General features: G+C 40.8%; 1 protein-coding gene across 4 annotated transcripts in view; it reads left to right on the top strand.

The window, feature by feature from the left end:
* MIPOL1 (mirror-image polydactyly 1) overlaps window positions 1-23,808 on the top strand; it is a 254,510-nt gene that overhangs the window by 123,183 nt on the left and 107,519 nt on the right. For all 4 annotated transcript variants that reach the window (XM_048485912.1, XM_048485911.1, XM_048485909.1 and 1 more), the window contains one exon: window positions 4,514-4,621. In XM_048485912.1, coding sequence (XP_048341869.1) covers window positions 4,514-4,621 — 108 coding nt within the window. The remainder of the gene's footprint in view (window positions 1-4,513; window positions 4,622-23,808) is intronic.

A 23,808-nucleotide genomic window follows, 5' to 3' on the forward strand; every position in this document is an offset into this window, starting at 1 on the left:
TGGCACCTGGGAGAAGCTCTCAAATTGCACCCAGGTAACACAGATAAGTTCCTGTAAAAAAAATGGGAGGGTGCACTAGGTGAAGGTGCCTCCTGCTTAGCATGGCCAGACTCCAGATGGGGAGCTGGAGATCTCCCAGAATTACAACTGATCTCCAGAATTAGGGTTGAGATGTTGCTGCCACTCAGATAGCACATCTGAGGTAGGTGGGCTCCCTTCCCCAATGCACACTTTTCTGTTCCACCTACACTCCTTAGGTTTGTCTGACACTTAGCAGGGCAGGCAGCTGCATGTGGCTGGCATTAGTGGCCAGGGTGCCCCCAGGCAAGTGGTGCCTGAGACATGAGCCTCACCCACAGCACCCCAGATACACACCTGCACAGGGCTAGTGTTAAATTTTCTTCCAAGTGCTTCTTTCTTTCTTTCTTTCTTTCTTTCTTTCTTTCTTTCTTTCTTTCTTTCTTTCTTTCTTTCTTTCTTTCTTTCTTTCTTTTTTTTTTTTTTTTTTTTCTTTCCTTTCTTTTTTTTTCTTTCTTCCTTCTTTTCTTTTTTTTTTTTTTTTTTTTTATCTTATCTTTTATTTATTTTATCGACTTCTATAAACCTGGCTTTACCCTTCTAACGAAGGGCTTCCCCATGGGCGGTGTACACTGGGCCAAACATACAATGGCCAAAACAACATACACCAAAAAATCAGTTAAAACAATATACAAAAATTCATAAAACTAGCAGCATCAATACAATATACATAACAGCAAGATTATAAAAGTGTGTGTGGCGCCCAATCCTAAGGCCGGGCGGGGGTAGCAGTCTCAGTCAGATATTATATTAGACGTGCTGATGGTAAGATGGCACGTAGCATGGGGGCATCCTGGAGGGTTATAATACATTGCTCTAAGCCCATCTGTGCATGAAAGGGTCAGAGCTCCCTACATATTTCAAAAGAGGCGAGACGGGTGGTAAGCAGTGACTGCCTGACCTGCAACCCTGAACCAATGGGACAGAAGTTGTAGAAGAACTAAGTCCTATGAACTTAGACTGGAGTAACTCTGCATTAGTTTGCACTGTAAGCAAAAGAGAGAGTATCCCACACATACTGTTTTAAAAGTTGATTTTTTAAAAAACTATTTACCACCTTGAGGATTGTGACTGGACAAAAATAAGTAACAATTTTATTGCATGTTCCACATTAGTTTTACTCACTTGCTATTGGGAGCTAGGGGGGCCACACATATTGCACTCTAATCTCCTGCAGTTCAGCTTTTTAAGTGTGGGTTGAATTCAAAGTGATATATTATTGGTCATTCATACTGTAAGGTCTCCTTCTATGCTTGTTTGACCTGATGTATCTGCACACCTGAGTTCTTCTCTCCCACTAGATTTGTGTTTCTGCCATGAGCTGTACTCATCTAAGCAAAGCCTTTTAAAGGTGCCACCCTACAAATAGGTAAGATTGGCAATATCCTATTCTCTGTTGTGGCTCTTACCTTTCAAAACAGCCTACCTGACAGTGGAACGGGTCAAGAGGACCCTATTATACGGGACTAGGATTTGGCGTATTTGTGGTACATATCACCTTCCTTTCTCGGCTTTGGAATCCACTTTCTGCATCACATCATGCTATGCCTTACACTACTTTGTTTGTTTGTAAACATTTTCCTTTTCACTGTTTATTGGATGTCTTATACTTTCTGAATGTTTGTATTCTATAATGCCCGCTTAAGTCTCAGCAAGAAAGGCAGGCTATAATACAGTAAATGATGCATACACCTGCTCCCTTTTACAGTTAGGTTTTTAAGCCATCTTGAAATTGTAATTTAACTGGTTTCATACTGGTTTTAGTATTTATATTTGTATTTATATTTATATTGTACTGTTTTTATTACGTATCCTATGTAAAGCCACACTGAGTCCTTTGGGAGAGTGGGCAGGGTATAAATATCATACACACACACACACACACACACACACACACACACACACACACACACACATACCAGTATCCTGAGCACAATGGAGAAAAGGTGGATAAAAAGATGGCCTGTAAGTAGCTAGCTGTGAGTAGTATCTCATGAGCCTCTGGGCATTTGCTTTACATAGCATTCTCAGTGTCTGTATCTGTGTTCATTAGGTAGCGAGTAAACAGGTCCTGAAAAGTATCTCAATTTTCTTTCTTAAAAAATGATTGGTTTGGCCTAAGCAAAATAATAGAAGTTCTCAATTCCTTCTGTAATAAGCTTTAGAGGGCAGGTTTCAAGTGCAGAGGTGGGATCCAGCAGGTTCTCACAGGTTCCCGAGAGTAGGTTACTAATTATTTGTGTGTGCCGAGAGGGGGTTACTAATTGGTGATTTTGCCATGTGATTTTTGCCTTAGTTACGCCCCTCCTCTCAGCCGTAGCGCGCAGAACTTGAAGCAGTCTAGCAGGAGGTGCACCGGCGTGCATGGCAGCCTGCGCCTGCGTGCATTCATTTCCTGCCCAAGGACCGACGCAGCGGCTGCATCCTTGCCACAGCCCCGCCCAGGAATGCCCGGCCACGCCCCCATCGTGCCCCGCCCAGCCTCATTGGCGCTACGCCACAGTTTGAATCCCACCACCATGGGAGCCTGTTACTAAAATTTTTGGATCCCACCACTGTTCAAGTGTACTGTCTGTTGTAGAACAGTCACGAAAAAGCAGTTCATTGGCATAGCAAATGACTCCCACATAAGCTCCTCTCCCTCTGAGCAGAAAAAAGCCTTTCCTAGAAGAGAAATTTGGGGGAAATGAAAGATCCATGTCCCATTGTTCACTGCATTTCCTTACCAATATGGAACCAATAGTAGTAAAATCAGTTTGAAGGGGAGGTCATCAGACTATCACATGTATATTCCTTCCTTCCCCTAGGAGCTCAGGGAGGAATATGTTGTTGGTCCTATCATGTGGTTAGTTGGTGGGAGAGAACATAACTGTTCAGGGATCCCCCAGTGGACTTCATGGCTCAGCAAGGATTAGAACCTAGGTTTTCCCAATCCTAGCCAGACACTCTGTCATTACGTCAAACCACTAGTTTGCTTATTTGGTCACTGATAGTGGTTTTCTTTTAGAGGTTAAGGTGCTACTTGTGATTTCATAATCTCTTATTTGACATGGGAAATATTTACAGTAACTGAAATACTGGTATTTTATCTATATTTTCCATTCAGTTCATCACTGATACTCTAGTTATAAAGTCTGTTTCCAGCAATTTCTTAAATTTTCGTGCATAGAATATTATTATTAGCAAAAACAGGATAATTTATACTATTTTACTATTTCCATGGTATTCTTGATATGCAGAGTATTTTACAGAGTTTATTTCACATAACTTTGTGCTTTTTGACATTCCTTAGGCCGTTTCCGCACAGCGGCAGGAAACAGCTCTCCACCAACATAATTCATGCCGGTAAAGCTTCAGGACCTCTCCTCCCAGAGCAGCTCTGGATGGCTGGAGGGACATGCCCATGCTGCCCTCTGACTTCCGGAGATCGGAGGGCAGCGTGCGCATGTCCCTCCAGCCATCCAGAGCTGCGCTGGGAGGAGAGGTAAGTAAACGGGAAACCAGAGGGGCCAAAAGAGGCGTCCTCACACTGGTGCGCTTCACACCGTGCTGGCAGGAAGACGCCACTTTTGAAAAACCTTGCTTCCTGAGGCATCTTTGCACTGGTTGGGAGGGGCGAGGACGGTGCTACTGCAATGCAGCAGTGCCAGCTGTGCGAACAGCGCCTTGGGGACAGTGTTTTTACCGTCCTTAGGGCACTGTTTTTTGGCTGTGCAGAAACAGTCTTACTCTTATTTTAATGGGGGGGGGGGTTTGCAAACAACTTTCCTCTCAAGCCAGAATACTGAGAGATTGCAAATCATGACCTTCTTGAACAATGGTTTGGTTACCATTTCAATTCATTCAACATCTTGGGCTACATATTGATGTAATTTGTTTGAGTGTGTTCCCTTCCATGTGTAAAATTATCACTTGTTTTCCATACTCCAGTTGTTAATATAAACATATGTTGATTATAGCTATACCCTTTAGGAGGTTGAGATGTGTTCTTCATTCTATTTAATTGTTTTTAAAAGAAGCAACACATATGATTATTCCCATATCTTCTGGATCAGTATAGTAAGAAGTAATGTTCCATTCCTATATATTTTATATTTATTGATGTAGTACTGAGACTTCATTCATACTTAGAAGATGATTTTTCTCAATAAATTATACATCACCTTTCAAATATTTTGCATTCCTGCTTGAAGTATTAAATTTGCATTTTTATCTGTGAATAATTGTACCTTGGGAGGATGCATAAACTAAGATCTGTGTTATCGCATCTCCTAGATCATTCACAACATGTTTAACTCTGAAGTTTGATTCATTGCAATATTTTTTTTTGCAAAAAAAAATGGTAGTTGTATTTACATTAATTTATTTGGCTTGCTGGGGGAAAAAATGATATGCCCCAGCTCCTTTACTTAATGGGATTCTTTCCTCGTTGCAGTGCAAACGGCTGGAGCAGGAGCTTCATCATATGAAAGAGCAGAACCAGACTTCTGCAAACAACACGAGACATCTGACTGCTGAAAACAATCAAGAACGTGCTCTGAAGGTAAATCTCCATTCCTTCTTGCAGGCAAATTAAGGTTGTAAGCCCTGGGTGCCAGCTTTCTGTGCCGCATATATCAGTTGTGTACATTTCGGCAGAAGTGAGCTGTGCTGTTTGCCAACAACCCCTTCTTTAAACACAGATACAGCACCCTTCTGTTACGGTATTATTTTGTGGCGTGTGTGTATGTGTGTGTGTATCTGTAAGCGCAACAAGATAAAAACAACCTATTCTCCAAATTGGCTAGGTATGCTTTAGCAACTAACATTACTTTCATACAGATTCAGTCCTGGCAATATTTTATAATATTTGGTAAATAGTTGCTTCTTTGTCTGTTAGTAATTGTACAAAATGAATATTGTGATGCGTCTGTTTGATATGTTTCAAGTAATGTATGCTGTATTAATAAGACTGTTGACCTATGCTAGTAGTGACCACATAGTAGTTACTGCTATTTGCAAAAGAGGAACTTATTATTCCTCTTCCCAGTTCCAGGTGAAAAATGTCTTGTCAAAAAGAATAAAAAGGAGGAAGCTGACAAAAGAGAATGAGAGTATTTGAGGAGGTTTGTACTTGGATTTTTAGAAAATATACATCATGGCACCACTGGATTTCTTTGATTTTTTTTCTCCTTAGAGATCTGAAAAAAACAGCAGACGTCACAAAATACCCCTGTATGTCCACTTTACTGCAATATGTGTAACAGAGAATACAGAGAAATCTTATCAAATGTCAGAATTGTTCAATGACTTGAGACTATTATTTGTTTTGTTTTCTACTGGTTAAACTTTAAAAAAAGTTTTACATTTTTAGGGATGAAAAATTCTACTATTTTATTTGTTACTTTTGAAATGTATAAATTGTTGTAACCATTCTTAAATGAGTTTGAGATAATTGACTAAGTTGGGCTTCTTTCCATATACCTTGTCTGGGCTTGCTCCACCACGCAACTTTCGCAAGACACAAAAATAAAGCTGGTCCCTGGTTGGTTGTCATGGGAAGCACAGAAAGCACTTGCAGAGGAAATTGGAGTCAGCTATCCAATAAAATGTAGTTACCACCAAGCTACTCCATATGTTTGTTGTTTTACCTATTTTTGGTTGTCAAAATTAGATCAGCTTTCATCCCTCTGACCACACAAAGATAGATTTTTAAACTGGTATGCCATCCTAAATATTTGTACCAGAGGTTCCATCATCTCTCAGCATTGCCATGTCAGACATTTTAAAGTTATGCTGCCCCATGAATTATTACAACCAATTGTATTTGTTTACTGTGCCCCTAGTCTCACGATTGGACTAAAAATATTCACATACTTTGCATGTGTATCCCTAGTCATTTAAAGTTCCATGCAAATAAGTCTGAATAAAATAATACACCTTTTCCCCCTAACTAAAACATCCAGTTTACAGTATATAAAGTTGGACCAAATTTACAGTATATAAAGTTGGACAGACCAAAGTTTACAGTATATAAAGTTGAACAGACCAAATTTTAACAATTTCTTCTTCTAACTGTAGACTTCTGGCTCCCATCTTATGCTGTTCCTAGAGACCCCTGTCCCCCAGTAGAGCATAGGGGTGCATTTTGGGCTCCAGAAGGAGACAAAAGCAAAGGTCCCACTCTACTGTTGAACATTCATTTAATCACTGAAGATTTAACACTGGATTCAAACCATAAGGTATTCCATATTTAAGGGGGTATCTTGCTCAAGATGCAGAACCTGTTTTATATTCCATATAGTTATCAGGGGTACCTTGTCCTCAGAAGTAGCCTTTAACAGACAGGAAAAATCCCTACTATGAATGGGGCAGAACTCAAGATCTTAGGATCTTACCGTAATATTTGTCTTTGAGATTTTAACAGTATTTTTCTCTGATACTGAAATATTCTGATATAGATGATGTTGTTTGTTCTTACTTTGTACTGTACTGAAATAACTTTACAATTCTTTTTATAACTTCCCTTCGACATTTCCCCACCCCATTCTTACCAGCAACGGCAAATATTTATTCTTTCACCCAAACAGTGGGGTAAACTGATTAGGATTTAGGAAATTGCCCTTCTGAGACATCTTATAGTACTTTGTATCAGTATGAGTTGAGAGAATATAACTAATATTACACCAGTTTGGTCAGGTATAATATCTGAAATATAGCATTGTAGTTTTTTCTGCCACTGAAAACTATTTCATTCCATGTGTGAACTGAGAGAACATCTGGAAATAGTCATGTGTATAAAGTCACCTGGCTTCTAGGAACTGCAAAAGGTAAAAGTACTGGAAGGAGGCATGGTTCCAGTGGTGGGATTCAGCAGGTTCGCACTACTTCGGCAGAACCGGTTGTTAAAATGGTGCTTGTAAACAACCAGTCATTAAATTATTTGAATCCCACCACCGGAACCGGTTGTTAAATTATCTGAATCCCATCTGCATGGTTCTTATCCAGAACCTACTGGCCACATGGCGTCACCAAGCAATTCTGACATTTTTCCTTACAAAGAAGAAAAATATACATTTTAGAAATAGCATGCTGCTTTGCACAATGAATTATTTGCATATGTGGTTATCTTTACACAAATAGTACTATTGACTCATTTGTATGCGTAATTTTAATTGTATGCCTAAGTTTCTATTTCAGTGGAAAAGAAAGTGCATATTAGCAATAGTTTTCTTTAGCTTGTTACTGAAGAGAAATAGGTTGAAAGCAGAACATCCTTATTCTTTGTGGTTAAGAGAAGCAGACACTTGGTCAAGGAAAATATATATCCAGGAGCAAAACAGATTATATGAAAGTGTGGAGTTAATCTCAGCAAACATTAAAGCCTGAAGGGAGGGAATGCAATATAAAGATTTTATAATATCTGCTTAGTTCAGCTATGCAAGAAATTATACCAGCCTGGGAATTTAATAGAGGGCAGCATCACATTTTAGGTACCTGGGATTTTCCAGCAGTATGGAAAACTTTCCCATCAGGTTTTTCGGCATCCAAATGAAAAACACAATAGGTGCAGATATGAGAGGACTGTAAAACTACACACTGCTTAGCTGTTTTTCAGAAACACTCTCAACCACACCTTGTGTAATTTTATGCATGTAATAAAACTTGCATGCAATCAGTTTTGCACACAAAAGAAAAATGTCCCTCTAACAGAAATGCGAGTTAGTGCCCAACTTTAGGATTGCTAAAAAACATCTTATGAAACCCTGTTTCTTTTGCATGCCTCCTGGTCAAAAGCGTCACTGTAGATCAAATAAATACATGTATAGTTGTAGGTTCTGCTGAGGATACACTGTGACATCTGTTTTACTTTAAAAAGGAATTTGAAGAACCTGTGGGCCAGATCAAAGCCATTGGAGCAGAGCATAGTCCTGCTTGTGGAACCGTCCATGATGTTCCTTCATGTGAGAGTGCCCTTTGAGGGTCACATGTGCTATAGCAAGAAGACCAAAACATGAAGCATCTTCAAGCAGTACTCCACTTGCAGTACTCCACTCCACTCCACTTCTTGGAGTCCAGTCCCCTTTTAGTTTTATAGGATCACAACAACTGACCCCCACTGTGACAGAACCAAACATGATAGTAACCCCATCCCCCAAAAAGAGTAGTGCCCCTAGTCTATGAGCAGGTCTATCTATGTAATTATGCACTGTCTTTGAGAACTTATTTTACTTAGCAGCCTTAGGGTGAGAGCCTATGTCCTATTGGGGATTAATTTTTTAAAAAGCAGGCAACATAGTATTAGACTAAACAGTATTTTCAGTGAGCAGAAGTAACTACTGGACTTCCTCTGCTCATTTTCAAAGTTCTTTATTAGAGGTGGGTCTCTTAAATGGCTTCTTAGGGGCAAATGGTAAAATAGTCAGTTGACAGCAACTAGCTTAAAAGAGTAAAATCCAAAGAAAACAACCTCTCCACAAAAAACCCCCGAAAAAACTTCAAACCAAGTAAATAATTGATGGAATGGGAGAGGAGTTTTCAGCTAAAAGCTAAGTACTGCAACAACAAAAATTCTAATCACACATACTTTGCTTGTGACTGTCTAGGAAAATAATTATGAGTTCATAGTGAAAATATTATACCACTGAAAATATCATCTCCACGTGCAAAGACCATGTTCACTATGAGTAGATATTAAGCAAGAATAAGTACTGAAACATTTGTTATTTTGATTTCCCTTCCTATTCAGAATGCATAATGTTCCAGTTTCATAAAACCCTTCACCTCAAAAGCCATACGAAACTCAAAATAGCAAAGGTCTTTCTGTGACCCATCCATGATCCCCTTATCTGAAATGCCGCTCCAAGTTAATAGAATCCACTTTCTGTTGATAGTAGACACTGAGGAGACGTAGGTGGGGCAAGTCCTGTATAAATATTTCTGACATTTGTGCTCCCCCCCCCCCATGGTACCAGGGCCCCTTTACCTGAAAGAGCCCCGTTCTTTTGTGTGACTTGAAATCTGCAGCTGACATGAATGAGTGAATTTTTCTAGAGACGTGAAGACAAAAGCAGGTAAGGCCTTAATGTGTTCTCAAGGATACAAACTAACCTTGACTTGGCAGATGCTATGTGTTTGCACTCATCAACTCATCTTTCATTCTTAATCTGAGGATCTTGATGGTGCTGCTGTATCAAATGGGGTTCCTTAGGCTAAGAATGCCAAAATTTGCAGCTGTTTCCTGAAAGCTACTTACTTATACAATTAGTTTTAAGAGCATCATGGTTGTTCTGTGTGCTTAATTGCCACCTTACTTATTTGAAGAACATTTGATGTAATTTATGGAAAGTATCAGTTTCGCCCACCACAATATCCAAACCTCACAAGCTCAAAATTCTAAAGCAAGAATAAAATATGTTCAGCATTCTAGTTTTATCCATTTTGCATAACTCCACAAGTAAAATTTGTAAGTTTGCGTTTATTGGAAATGTGACGTATACACACACACGCGCGCGCGCACACACACACACACAAACACACACATACAAATTTGGAAAAGAAGCTGGTGGGTATGCAAAATAAAGATAGTGTTGCCTCCCCAACTGTTTTTAGCAGAAATTAACAAAGCATGTATAGATTTTTCTCTCAAGTCATAAAGATTAAAAATTACCAAAATGTTCTTTTTAAAACAACTAAGGCTCATTCTGCACAGCACAAATAAGACATTTGGGAGACATTTTAAAAAGAAGTGACCTTTTTGGTTTTTGTGTGGACAGCACAAATAAGATGTCCTGGAGATGTCTTTTAAAAAGCCGCCTTTCTTTTTTTTTTTTTTGTCCAGACAGCTCAGATGTCAGAGGAGAAAAGAGGCTTCTCCAATCGTGGGTGCCTTTTTAGCCAGAAGAGTACATAATTGAACTCAGCTTGTCCTGCTGATTCTGGCAATATATAGTTTTCCTAATTTTTTTTCCAATGAAGTGTCTGCAAAGAAATGCAGACACACACTCCAGGAAGAATCTTTAGCTGCCTGCAGAAAGAAATTGCGCCTAGGCTCCCCCCCGCTTGGAACGCAGGCATTGGGGATCACCGCCAGAGGACAGATTCCGTGGCTCACTCAAATGCTTCTCAATGGGCGATAGACCAGTCTTCTGCAGTCCCAATGCTCTTTCTAAAGTGGACAGTAGACTGAAGTCCTCCAGAGTGGGCTGCAAAATTCTCCTAGGTGTGGTCTGCAGTAATTTCTTTGAACGGAAATGGCTGTCAGGCCTGCTTGGAGAGGTGGAAACTGACCAGAGAGCTTAATGGTCGGGGTGGGGGGGGCACACCTTCTGAGCTCCACACAGCCAGGCAGAAGTCTTCCAGACAACTTGAGGGGGAAAAGTCCACCTTTTAGCATCTTCAAAATAAGACATCTTGGGCTGAAATAAGATGCCTGAAGATATCTTGGGGAAAAAGCTGTGTGGAGTTCCTCCCCGAGACATCTTTTTTGTGTGTGTGTGTTCTCACAACATCTTATTTGTGCTGTGCAAAATGGGCCTAAGGCTCTTATGGCTTCTTGGAATATAACATATTTACAATGCAATCCTATGAAGAGTTACTCAAGTCTATACTGTGACACAGGCTTTAGTGTACTACAGACTACTCATCAGGACAGTAAATAATACTGGAATAGAATTTGTTGGTCCTGAGAATGCTGTAAAATCATTGTTGGTTTTGCTAGAGATAACATGGAAAGAAACATTCTTTTTTCAACATTCTGATTACTGGAAGAATTGGCAGCAGCCTTAAATAACTGCATGGGAGAACAAATTCAGAAATCACATTATTTTCTTTAATGCATAGGGAATTCAAGATTAAGCTGCATTTACTGAATGCCTACTATAGGTCTGGTAATAGCAGAGACCCCCAGGCTGAAAATAGCAACAGCCTTAGAGACCAACTATCTCTTTCCGTGGCATGATATTATTCATCCAGATTGCTTTAAAACCTCTTTTTCTTTATGTTATGACTTGATTTTTAACTAGAGAAGATTTTTAATTTCAATCATTCTTTCTGCATTAAACCCCCCCCCCCCCCCAAGGCAATATGATTGAAGACATCAGAGAGTCGATGCAGTGAAATGGTTAGTATGTTGGACTGGGACCAGGGACACAAAGGCTCAAATTCCTATTTGACATGACACTTATCAGGTAAATTTGGGGCACTGATTCTCTCTCAGCCTCTTCTACCTCACACAGTTGCTGTGAGAATAACATAGGGGACAAGAAAACCAGGTACATCAGTGGTTCTCAACCTTCCTAATGCCGCGACTATTTAATACAATTCCTCATGTTGTTGTGACCCCCAACCCTAACATTTATCCATTTTACAGATGGAGAACATTGATGCAGAGAGTCTTAGGCAACCCCTGTGAAAGGGTCGTTTGACCCCCAAAGGGGTCCCGACCCCCAGGTTGAGAACCCCTGAGGTACATTATCCTGAGCTTCCTGGAGGAAGGATGTGGTCAAATGCTCTACGTCAAATCCACACACCCCGCCTTCCTGCAGGCCACTTCAAATGACCCCCAGGTTGGCACAAGGGAGGAAAAGGTGGGGGCAATTTTGCCATATGTACTTACCTGGGCCTCTTACCTTACATTCAAAATTACATTCAATATAGATACAGATAAATTTCTCAACTTTATATAGGGTTATCAACTTAATCAGCTTATATCTATTATAAGTTATCTACTATTATAGTTTGTTAACTATCAAATCAGGTATAATGAACCTAGACTGCATATACACATTGTTTGTTCAATGCAAGTTAAGATCACATGCCTTAATGAATCTGTATCTCTCATGTCCTCACCCTTCTGGAGGACAGTCAACCATACAAAGGTACAATCATCTTTGACCTTGCCGATAAATGATCTTCTTGATGGTATTTTCTTCAGTTTCCACAGTTTGGCTAGCGTAAGTCAAGCTGCAATATATAGCAAGATCATCCTAAGTGGCAATTAAGTTCAGTAATAATAACTGGGCAAAAATTCAGTGATGTATTCAGTTCCTTTTGATAACATTATGGTCACCATATTTTAACATTTAACTGCTCTCACGGCATTTCCACCACATGTGGAGAAAGTTGGCATGAAATTTACCACAATCCAAACAGTGATCACTAATAACATTATACATTAAGTCAAAACATGCAGGTGTGATATACTATTGATGGTATTCTCTCTAATACAGAAAGGTAGGCCAGTGGATGAGAGAAATTTTCAAACATAGTCAAGTGCCTGGTTCCATTTTTTTTACATATCCTTTAAGAGAGCCCCAGGTAAGTACACATAATATATACATGATAGATTAAAAAGTTTTCATTTTAGAAACAACAGTTGTCTCATAGAGAGCCAATTTCCTGTTCAGCTTTCTCCTTATAGTGACATTCGAAGCAGAATTACACTTTTCTCCACCTACTGACTGCTAATCTTCCAATTTTATCAATCTCCACCCACTCTACAGAACAGGTACTGTTGTGTAAGAAAACAGAATGGAGGAAACACATGCTCTGTTTCTGTGTGAAGTCTCTTGCAATGAACTAGGCTTGTAATTATGTATATCCATGATTCATATCCACAAAGATCTGATGTACCCTTGGATGTAAAACATTGTCTCTGTCCCAGAATCTGAAGTTTTTCCTTACTTGCCAGGGGATCTGTTTTCAGATATTAGATTCTCTCTTGTGTACCCATACTAATGATCAAGTCAGTCAGTGCACAAGACAAAATAAATAAATGCGTAGTTATATGTGCAGAAGTTGTTTTCAAAGACGTAAAAATGAATCAACAATGCAGACCCTGTATTTCCCCAATGCTTTAGAAAACCATTGTTTTAGCAATCTACCAAGCAGTATTCAGAAGTCTTGATTTGGTTTATGTTGGCTGAACATAGGGGTCTGGGAACAAATACTAAACATACTGCTTGCAAGCAAGTCAAGCTGAATGCATTCCCAATGTGTGGAAGATATTAAAGCAGAGCAAACACTTGGAGATATCAGCAGAGACTAGGATGTGTCATCCTTGCAGAATCTGATTGCTCAGTCCTGGCGTGTACCTCAATTTGAGTATTTCATTATACTTATATAAAAATGAATTATTCAATAGGAAGCAATAACCTTAGAGAAGTTCTTCCCCTCTTTTATAGCGATAAATACTGTGTCCTGGCATTTCTAGTTAGAAGTTCAATCTCCACTGAATATGCACTTGACAAAGTTGTGTTTTCAAAGTTTTACTTTTCATTAAAGAAAAATGCAGCTAATAGATGAAGCATAAAGGAGATTACCACTATGGATCAACTAAGTATCATTCTGTTTGGAAGCATTTGCTGAACACCACTTAAACCAGTCATGAATTTAGTTTTTATTGTTGTTATTAAACCAAATTTGCTACAAAGAGCTCAATCCACAAACCAACCTGAAGTATTGGGTGTTTTAACAGTGCAGTCCTATTCATGTTTACCCGTAAGTAAAGCCCATTTTATTCAGTTGGGTTTACTCTGGGATTGCAGATTGCATCTCAGTGAATTTTGTCTCTATTGTCTATAATTTTGTCAACAGTGTAACAGAACTGTGGATTGGGTCACACCTTTCTGAATATCACAGAATGGTATGTAGCCTGTAGACAGATAGTCACATGAAGTCAGGATCCGTTCACACAGCGATTGGCATGTTATGAGGGTGAAGTGATTGCATCTGTGCAAGGGCTCAGAAGACTGTGCACTTACTCTTGAGAACTGTTGTTATTTGTGGATAAACAGGAACATGCATGCTTTTATGGAAATGCCAATTTTGACCTCCTTCTTCCTCCTCCCCCCTCCCCCCCTAACAAACATATACCATTTGTATTGGAGTTTTAAAATTACTTTTACAACACAAGTATTTTTTAGAAATAATTGCACAGATGGTAGAGCGGAATTGAAACTAACCTAGCACTCTATCATTTACAGAAATCCAAATCATGCTAAAAACGCAAAGAAAAAACTACCACACCATTAAAATTACTGGGTAAATTCAGCAAACCATGTCACTTTTAACACTGCAGTGACTAGATATAAAAGGACCCTAAATTCTGTGTGGGAAAAGGAACTGTGGAAGATGTTTGTTTTTCTTGTATCATGACAAATTTCACTTGCTAAAATTGCTTCTTTTATGCAACAGGGTATGAGTAGAGAATCCCTGTCCTCCTTGTTCATGGTCACCCTCTGAAAGACTAAAATCTCTAATATCAGGATCATGGCCTTAACTGTAAACTGCCCAGACATTAAACCATGAAATCCCATGTCTATAAGCATCAAGTATTTCTGATGGTTCCTAGAAACATGGTTGGGGTAAATTCAAACAGAATATAGATGTGATTGTGTTTTTGTGTGTTGCCTGGTTCTTGTTCTTTTATTAGAGTATTAAAACAGATATTAAATTTTATCATTAATGCAGTGCATGGTCTCTCTTTAAATCCCCTTAATTACAGATTGACTCCAAGGATTAGGCAGCTTGGATTTTAATTTTAACTGAAACAAAACAGACAGAAAGAAAAGCTCCTTAAAAATTATTCCAGCAGATATCAATTGTCAAGTCACAAAACAATTTAAACATCTTTTGACATGTGAGCCAGCTTCATTAATTCAAAGCTTATTAAAAATAAAGGATTAAGTTGAACCTTTAAAACCTAAATTGTGCTTCTCAGCGTTTGTTGTGCTTCCAAAATGTTTCCTATTAGCTATGCAAGTATCCTCGCTTAGTATGGAATGTCTTACCTCTCTCTAAGAGTTTCCTGTGTTCTTTCAGTTTTTTTCTTCAGAAAAAATACATCTCATGCCTTTTGCTGGGCTTTTGTCCTATGTTTATATTCAAAAGAAAATGACATCAGCTTTCGTTTTTTCTTTTTAGTTTCTTTAAAAAATACTTGCCCAGTAGAGTTGACATTGTGGCAGTACCAGAAGCAGCTTGTCACATCATTCTGGCTTCCTATCTACAGAATTTTAAAACAACAATACAAACTTCATTCCAGTGTGCATTTCAGCAGATGTGATTCTAGAAAAAAACAAACTGGAGCCTTGTCCAGTGGTTAATTCAGTGACATGTAGAAATGAGGTTTTATTGTTTTAAACATATATATATATTCTAAAGACAAAAAATGTTAATGTCTTCTGGATAAACCCTTGCTCTTATTTATTTTTTAAATATTTACAGGCTGCTGTCTTTGATACAAATTGCTTGAACTGATTTCCAAGAGAGTGTTCAGCAGAAGAAAACCTTAATTAATAAAACCAGTCAGATACAAAATGCACTCAGCAATTCCGATGGTTAAAAGAGCACTTTAAAACATCCAACATTGAATACCAAGTAAAATAGCCCTAGAAATGATCAAAATATTGAAAGTGTTAATAGCAGCAGCAGCAATTATGAGCCATGAGAGTTAAAACACTACTACTTAAAGGGCCTGTAAAAAATATAAAGGTTGCAACCTGATACCGAAACTCAGTGGGAGAAAGGAGTTGTTTGGATGAAGTACCACAATGGAAAATGCCCCTTGTGGTCCCATCTTATCTCTGAAAGTTGACAAAAGCCAAGCCAGGGCTGAGATGAGGAACTCTCCGTTTGGGTCATTCCTTTGTTCTTACAGCATATATAATGTAAAATGGACACCAAAAAACAACACAGCTGTACATACAAATGCTAGCCAATAATGCATATGTACATAAATGCCATCAAGTTACAACTGACTTATGACAACTCCAGCAAGGAGTTTTCATGGCAAGTGAAAAGCAGAGAGGTTTGCCATTGTCTTCCTCTTCAGTCTTCCTTGGTGGTCTTCCATCCAAGTACTAACCCTGCTTAGCTTCCAAGATCTGATGAGACCATGCAGTACCATACTACCTTGACTCCTGAAGTAATACATAATCAGCACAAAACTTATTTTATTGCTTTGATTTTTTTTAAAAAATGGAATATATGCGGAGGTGGGCCAGTGCTAGCAGCACAAAGGGAAGGCCATCCAATGATCCATGGCTTGCACTGTGTTACAGTTTACCCACTCAGAGATGAGGTCACCAGGTGGTATATTGAGTTCAACCTCCAACCCTGCAGAGGGCTCAGATTGTGAGGGGAGCATGTTGAATCTTAACCCTGATCCACATCTCTCTTTAGCCTCCAGGGTCTGCAACTCTGCGAAAGCTCCAGAGCCTAGATGCTGTCGTCTCTTTCTCGTGTCTCCTTCCTTGTACTTCTCAAGTGCGGCGGGGTTCTTGGGTACCATGGCTTGGGTCCTCTCAGCCTCCTTTGGAGAGTTTCCCTAAGGGTTAATGGGAAAGAGTCCCCATTCCTAGAGAGGCACAGCCCGAGATGGCTGTTCCAAACCACTTCAGACTTCCCTGTCTCAGCTGCCTGGTTGGCTGATGCTGGTGATGCAGGGCAGGGGTGGACCACCGCTGATGGATCCTCTTGAACAGGTGAGTGGTGAAGGGCGGGAAACAGGAGGGAGTTGCAGGAGCACAGATTTTCAGTGCAATCCTAACCTCAGTCCACCTCCCTTGAATGGGGGGTCAGGGGTTGACCCTGCTTTGGGTGGCCTCATTTCCCTTCCACATTGGTGAGTCCTTCTTGGGGGAGCGCAGGGACCACATGGGGGACTCCCAGTAGCCACCTTGGGTTGTGCAGTGACTCCCCCCCCCCCAGCAGCCCCACTGAGCTTCAGGGGCTTTCCTGACAGATGGCAGCCTGGCTGAGTCCAGGTGAGAAAGACAATGTCAGGTTTTTAAGAAATTACCTGCAGAGCCCTCGCGCAAGGTTGCACCTCTGGCTAAGGCTGTTTGATGGGGAGGCGGGAGTGGGTAGGGAATTGTTTGCTTCTGCGGATTGCCAAGCGAGGGCAGGAGCACATGGGGGGGGAAAGCCTTTGGCACGTGGGATGCTTGGAAGGTTTACTTCCAGTGAATAAGCCAGTGGAGGGTAAGCTTGTAGATCGTGGGAAGGGAGGAAGCTGTCAGGGATCATCCTCAGCCATGGTTGTTGTGGGTTGCCAACTCCCACTGGGAGGTGGCAAATCCCCAGTTAAAGCCATCCGGGGTAGATTCATCAGAAGCTGTGGCTTTTTTGGGAGCAGGGCGGGAGCCATGCTCAGTGGAGAGAATATGGCTGGCATTAGAGTCTACCTTCCATAAGTGCAGACATTTTACCTCCGGGGAGCCTCAGCCCACCTGGAAGTTGACAATCCCATTAAAAGGGCACTACAATCTTGCCCGATCCAATTCTCATCCAAGTGGAATTTGAGGGGGTTCTTTTTGGGGGGCATAATCATTGTCTTTCAACACAAGAGAAATGTGTGAAATGGGGGTTCTATTGCTGGTCATTTGAATCATGTACAAAACAACAGGCTTTTTACCCCCCCCCTTTTTTTTTTTTGCTTTGATGGGTAAAAATAGGCCCCAAAAAAGGGAACTTCTCCCTGCATAAGAATATATATGGTGTTATCTTCATTTTAGATGTCAAGAAGTATTTGTGGCTCCAAGTGTTTTTTTTCATGGAAAACAGGTCCAAATGGCTCTTTGGGTGTTAAAGGTTGCCGACCCCTGTCTTAGCCAGTTCCATGGACAGAGCAGCCCCAGCCATGTATTCCTTATCTCTGGGCTGTAGGAGTTTAAATTACTTGTCACAGACTCTGCGACTGCCCCTCCCCTTTTCCTCTGGTTTGGGGGGAACCAGCCAATCCTGGGTGTTGTCTTCCATCCCCACAAAATGCTTGGGGATGGTTTGCACTGTCTTGAGGCCTCTTCCCTGGCTCGATCCCATAAGGCTGAAGAGGCATGGTTTTGATTGAAGCCATGGTGTTGCCAACTTGCCATCTGATTCTGCTGCCCTGAGGAAGCCCAGCCCTGCAGCCACACCAATGGCTACCCTTGCCTAAAATAACAATATTGGATTATTCATGTTAAGTCCATGGGCCATCTAGTCCAATAGTGACAGCATAAATGTCTGAATGCTCACAGAATGCTTGAAGCAGGACACAGAGGCTATTGACATACAGTGTATTTCTACATTATAGGGCACATGTGGAAATGTTCTGCCAACCATTCTGCCAACCATTCTGCCAACCATTCTGCCAACCATTCTGCCAACAGGGAAGAGAAATTAGGAAACCACTCTGATCCCAGTCCAGAGAGTTTTAGGGTTTGTGCTTGGAATTCCCTGTTTGCCACAATATGGGAAAATTGTCTCAAGCAGATAGCTTTGAGGCAGGGATTTGAGGCAAAGAACCCCACCAGCACAGATTCTGTCTGGGTTTCCTTCTCACCCCCTAGACCAACCCATGAAACAGTAAAAGACAGTAAATTATCTATGAGCCCAGGATGATCAGGGTTCCATGATATCGTCTCCCTCTCTTAGCAGTTCTATATAGTGGATTAAAAAGTAAAATTAGTCAACAATCTTATGGGATTCACAGATATGCTTGTGTGGTTCTCTAGATGGTGTTTTCTGTGTATAAAAACTGTAATGCTTTCCAATAAACCTGAAAAAACATATCGTCCAAATAAAGCAATTAGCAAAAAGAGATGGGGTGGGGGCAGAAAAGAATTTTACATGACTAATTCTATCTTGGCTACATTTAAAAAGAATTTTGTAAAAATAACTATTTGCTTGAGATTTCCTAGACAATACTTTAAGCTCTGAGTTATTTTGAGGTGTTGAAAGGTGAAACATTTGACATTTTCTTTATAAGCTCTCTTTTTAAAAAGAGAGGGCGGGCAAGATGCACAGCCACACTAGAGCAAAGGGTGTTTGTGGTTGTCCCTGACAGCAGCTCCAGTTTTAAAACACCTGTGTTTACTTTCCAGCTTTTCTCAATCTGCCTGGAAGTGGCCAAAGAATGACACAGAGAGACCGGCATGATGTGTTGCCTCTGCAATTCAAAAGAGACAGAGAGAGAAGTCAGGCCTTTAATGGAGCGAATCATTAACAGCACTTCTGACCTGGTTCACAATATTTTGATCTTTTCTCATGTTTGGGGAACATTAAACATCCTTATCCCCAAGAGCTCCATGGAACCCCGTACAGTGTGCATATAAAATCTTTTTTCTAAAACGAAATTTCAAATGGACATCTAAATGTAGCTATTTGTTCCTAATTTAACTATTTAAAATATTTTAATAGTGGTTAACATATTTATATTTTAGGAGTAAATTTTTTGTTCCATTGGACATTGCTTAAAACATTGCCTTAGGCACTGCTTAATTAAGTATGGTCTTATTCAGTATCATTGTATTGCTACCAATTTATCTAATAGGCCTGAAATTCAACCTTTAGGAGGTAATTTCACCTTGTCACAACTGATTAGTAGCTGTTTGTAAAAGAGCAATTAAAATTCATGAATTTCATTTTTATAAAATGTTATAACTAGGTATGGTACATGTAAACATTGCACACAGTATCATGTGTTATATGTTTTAATATACAATTGTATATTTATTTAAAGCCCCCTAAAGTATTAAAAAAACTGATTTCATTTTGTAAAGGGATGGAGCTTCACTCCAAGTTTTCCTCTGCCATTCTTTTAAAACTCATTCCTCCCATGTTAGATCCAAAGATGCCTTTCCCCATAGAACAACACTTTTATTGCTAAAAAACAAGAATTTTGCTAATTACTCCTCTCACTGTGGACCTCTTTGCCCCCTCACTGTCCGTAATGGCCTTTTCAACACAATGAGTTAAGGGGGGGACTTCGTGGGATGCAGCAGAAGGGTGAGTTGGTAAAGTCCATACGTACCAGTTTCACTCTGCTGATAGAGCTCTGCTGGCATTGTAGGATGCTGTCCCTTGGTAGTAGAAATTGTTGTCAAGCTGCAACTGACTTGTGACAACCCCATAGAGTTTTCAAGGTGAAAGATGAACAGAGATGCTTTGCGTGCGGAGGTGTGTAAACTCGCTGCATTAATACAGACAACAAATTGTTTGTTGGAAATAAAGTCGGCCGCAGCCCAAATTTATTTAACAACATATATATAACCACCATGAAGCTGGGCGAGCATAACCAAGCACATCCTGGCCCCCAGGCAGCGACGCTGAACCTGGTTATAGGGCAGCCCCAGCTGACCCCACAGGCCCTTCGGACAGATAACACTGTCCAGCACTTCCCCAAGGGAACAAGAACAGAAAGTTACTAGATGTCACTTGGACACAAACCCAAATTGTGACACGCCTTCCTGTCAGGTAGCGAGCTCTTGGCGCGGCCCCAAGGCTTGCCCTGTCAAGCTCTAGCACTACCTTGAACCTCCTAAGGTCCGGCATGCAAGCTACTGCCTTCCCCTAATAGGATGTGCTGTTATGCCCAACACCCCAGCGAACTGCGACCAACATAGTATAACATGCAAACTTACTTAACCATAACCCAGGGTGGGTGGGAGGGTCCTTTTGCTTCCCTGCCTTGCAAAGAGGATGTCCCCCGGCAGGCTCAGCCTTTTAAAGGCTTGCCTGGACCCTGTCACGTGCCAGTACCCGGCCACATGACAGGTCCCCGCCGGCAACCAAGGGGAGGAGGCATTTCGCTCCTACCACCCCCCACCGCAACAGCGCCTCCAGGGTGATACCTGGGGCGTGTTTTGGCCTTGCCAGCAGTCCTGGCCTTATATGAGGACTTCTTATCCAAGTGCTAATTAGGCCAGACCACATTTAGCTTCTGAGATCTGATAACTGGGGGCTATCTTGAGCCCTCCTAGTCAGGACGTCCTATCCATTACCAGAATTAAATTTGAGGCCAAGCCCTGCATTATAGAGGAACTCAGTTGCCCTCCCAATCACAGTAATGTTTACCAAGCTGTATTTCATATTCGCTGATGGTATAGTACACACTATATTACACACCATTAGTCTCTCTCACTTCCAGTCACCCACCATTAGGTCCTGTGTACTACTGTCTCTAAGGCCTGCCTCAACAAATGGATCCACCTCTGGGGCTAGGCCCTTCCTCTCTCTGGCCATGCCCAGCTGTTCCAACTTAATCCTAACAGCACACCTTCACCAGCTAGGGTGACTGATAACTGCCAGCCAGGCCCAAACCACATATGTGGGTTCCTAGTTATATCTGGCATATGGACCACTCCTCATACCTCAGGCCCCTTGAGAGGTAACCCCATAACACTGCTCCTTCCCCATTATACTGACATACATCTCCATTTCTATGGGTTTTTCAAACTGAAAAGGTACAGTTCCCTTTATATGAATGCTCATTTTGGTATTTATATACTAGAAATGCATTCAGAATTTCTTAGATTCAGTCTTTGGCATTTCCAGGACTGCAGGTAGCAGGGAAATACCTTTTTCTAACTAAGACTAGGGATACTTGCACACCTGTCAGTTTGGCTCATCAACAGTTCAGCATGTCCGATCAGGCCACTGGTTTATCAACAGGCTGTTCAGTTGTTTGCAACCTTTTAATGGTGTGCAGGACCAAATGGCTAGTTGCAGCAGAAATCTTGAAGCTATCTCCCAGATGATTTCCCATCTGACCTCCTGCTAGGGAAACTTTGCTGGGTCCCCATAGTGCTGCAACCTAGGGCAGCTGGGTGGAGGGGATCAGAAACCAGTTCACAGCTTTTACATGCAAGGCTGAACACTGATAGAATGCAAGTAGCAATTCTCTCATATTCACAGATATGCTTGCTCATAACTGATCTGCTGCCTCTCTTCCGATTTGATGTGTATGTTTATTATCAAGGGTCACAGGTGACCTTACCTTCTGCCAATCTCCCTGTACCCATATTTCTGAAAGGCAGGCAGACTGCCTATTGCTAGAGGAGGGCCAAAGCCTGGGCAGCTGCCTCTGTTTTACCTGACTCTGCATCCGTGCTTGTCTGTCAGCTAGAACAAGCAAAGTGTTTCCCTCTGTTTTGCAGTGATTGTGCTCTGGTTGGCACCTATGCTAAAAAGAAATAGCCCCTGTACCTCACTTTCCCCCATCTTCTCTACAAGTTTGCCCATGTGGTGTATTCAAGTGTTGCACGAAGACCTGGGAAATCCCCAATTGCAGCATAGAAATTTGTTGGATGACCAATCATATACTCACAGCCCTGACTTGGCTAGTATTTAGCTGGGAATACCAGAGTTGTGACACAGAGGCAGGCAAAGGCAAACTACCTCAGAGGGTGGCCATAACTCAGCTGTGACTTGATGGCAGAAACAAATGCAATGAACAAACTGGCTGGAACTTCCTTCTTACAGGGAAGGAATAGCTCAAGCAACCAGGAACAATGGGTAAATCAGACAGGATGAAGTGATTGAAGAAGGGTAGAAATGTTAAGCCAATTAAGATCATTTTATTGTTGAAGGCTTTCATGGCCAGAATCACTGGGGTGTTGTGGTTTTCTGGGCTATATGGCTGTGTTCCAATAGCATTTTCTCCTGATGTTTCACCTGCATCTATGGCTGATATCTTCAGAGGATCTGTTAGCACTCTAAAGATGCCAGCCACAGATGCAGGCAAAACGTCAGGAGAAAATGCTACTGGAACATGGCCATACAGCCCGGAAACCTCACAACACCTAAGATAATTTTGTTTGAAAGGCATCTTCTGGTTGCTCATCATCCCATCATATATATGCTAATATCAGAGTACTTGATAAGGTACTTGATAAGGAGACTGCTGTGTACATCTACGCAGTTAATGTTAATGTTTTAAAGGTTGCTTTGATACAATTAATTAAGTAGACCATGATCCAAAGTTAAGCATTTTTAAGTCCTATTAATTTCTATGAAAGAATGAAATTGATGGGACTTGAAAAGACTGATTCTGGTTTTTTTGAAGTGGACTTGTGCTGTTACCTTTAATGTGAAGCATTTACTTATGTTATTGGACACATGGACTCACTTTATACTGAGTCAGACCCTCAATCCATTAAAGTCAATATTATCTACTCAGACTGGCAGTGGCTCTCCAGGGTAGGAACATCACCTGCTCCCTGGTCCTTTAAATTAGAGGTCCAGGGATTGAACCTGGACCCTTCTGCATGCTAGGCAGATGCTCTGCCACTGAGCCATGGTTCTTGGAAAATCAATAATGTAATTTTAATCTGGAAAATCAATGTTTCTATGTAACTGTTGTCCAGAGAACAAAGAATCACTACGAACAGCACCTCTGGTTTGATTCACCTCTGACTGGACTGAGCTTTGTTTCTTCTCCTTAAGAATTCAGTGCTGTAACGCCTGCTGCAGTAGTCACCATGGATGTTAGCACAACAGTAAAATTTACCCTGGGCTGTTGATAAGTCATGCAAATCACATTAATCTAAAATATGTCACTTGGATCTTGTTCCTCTTTCGAAAAGAACTTCCTTTTGATAGATTGATTGAAATCCAGCATGCCTACTGCCGATTCTTCTTTTAACCTTTCAAATGTGACTCAACCCACCGGTACCTTTTATTTTCTTAGAAACTTTAAACAGTGTGTTCTACTGGTCTGGCATTATCTCAAGTTTCTACATCACATCAATTGAGGAAAGAAACCAATTAGTGGACATTTTACACAGAAATTTTGCATATCGTATTCTGGAAGTGAAATTGGCAAATGGAATGTGGACATCTTTGTGTCTAGATTATAAAAGAGGGGGTAAAATTATATTTCGGATTTGCTTACATTATAGTATGACATTGAACCAAACCTCATTTCAGTCTCAGTTTGATTGATCGCTTGTGGGCCTAAGTTTCTATTAAGATCTATCCTTTGTC

The sequence above is a fragment of the Sphaerodactylus townsendi genome, linkage group LG02, assembly GCF_021028975.2.
Source record: "Sphaerodactylus townsendi isolate TG3544 linkage group LG02, MPM_Stown_v2.3, whole genome shotgun sequence".
NCBI lineage: Eukaryota > Metazoa > Chordata > Lepidosauria > Squamata > Sphaerodactylidae > Sphaerodactylus > Sphaerodactylus townsendi.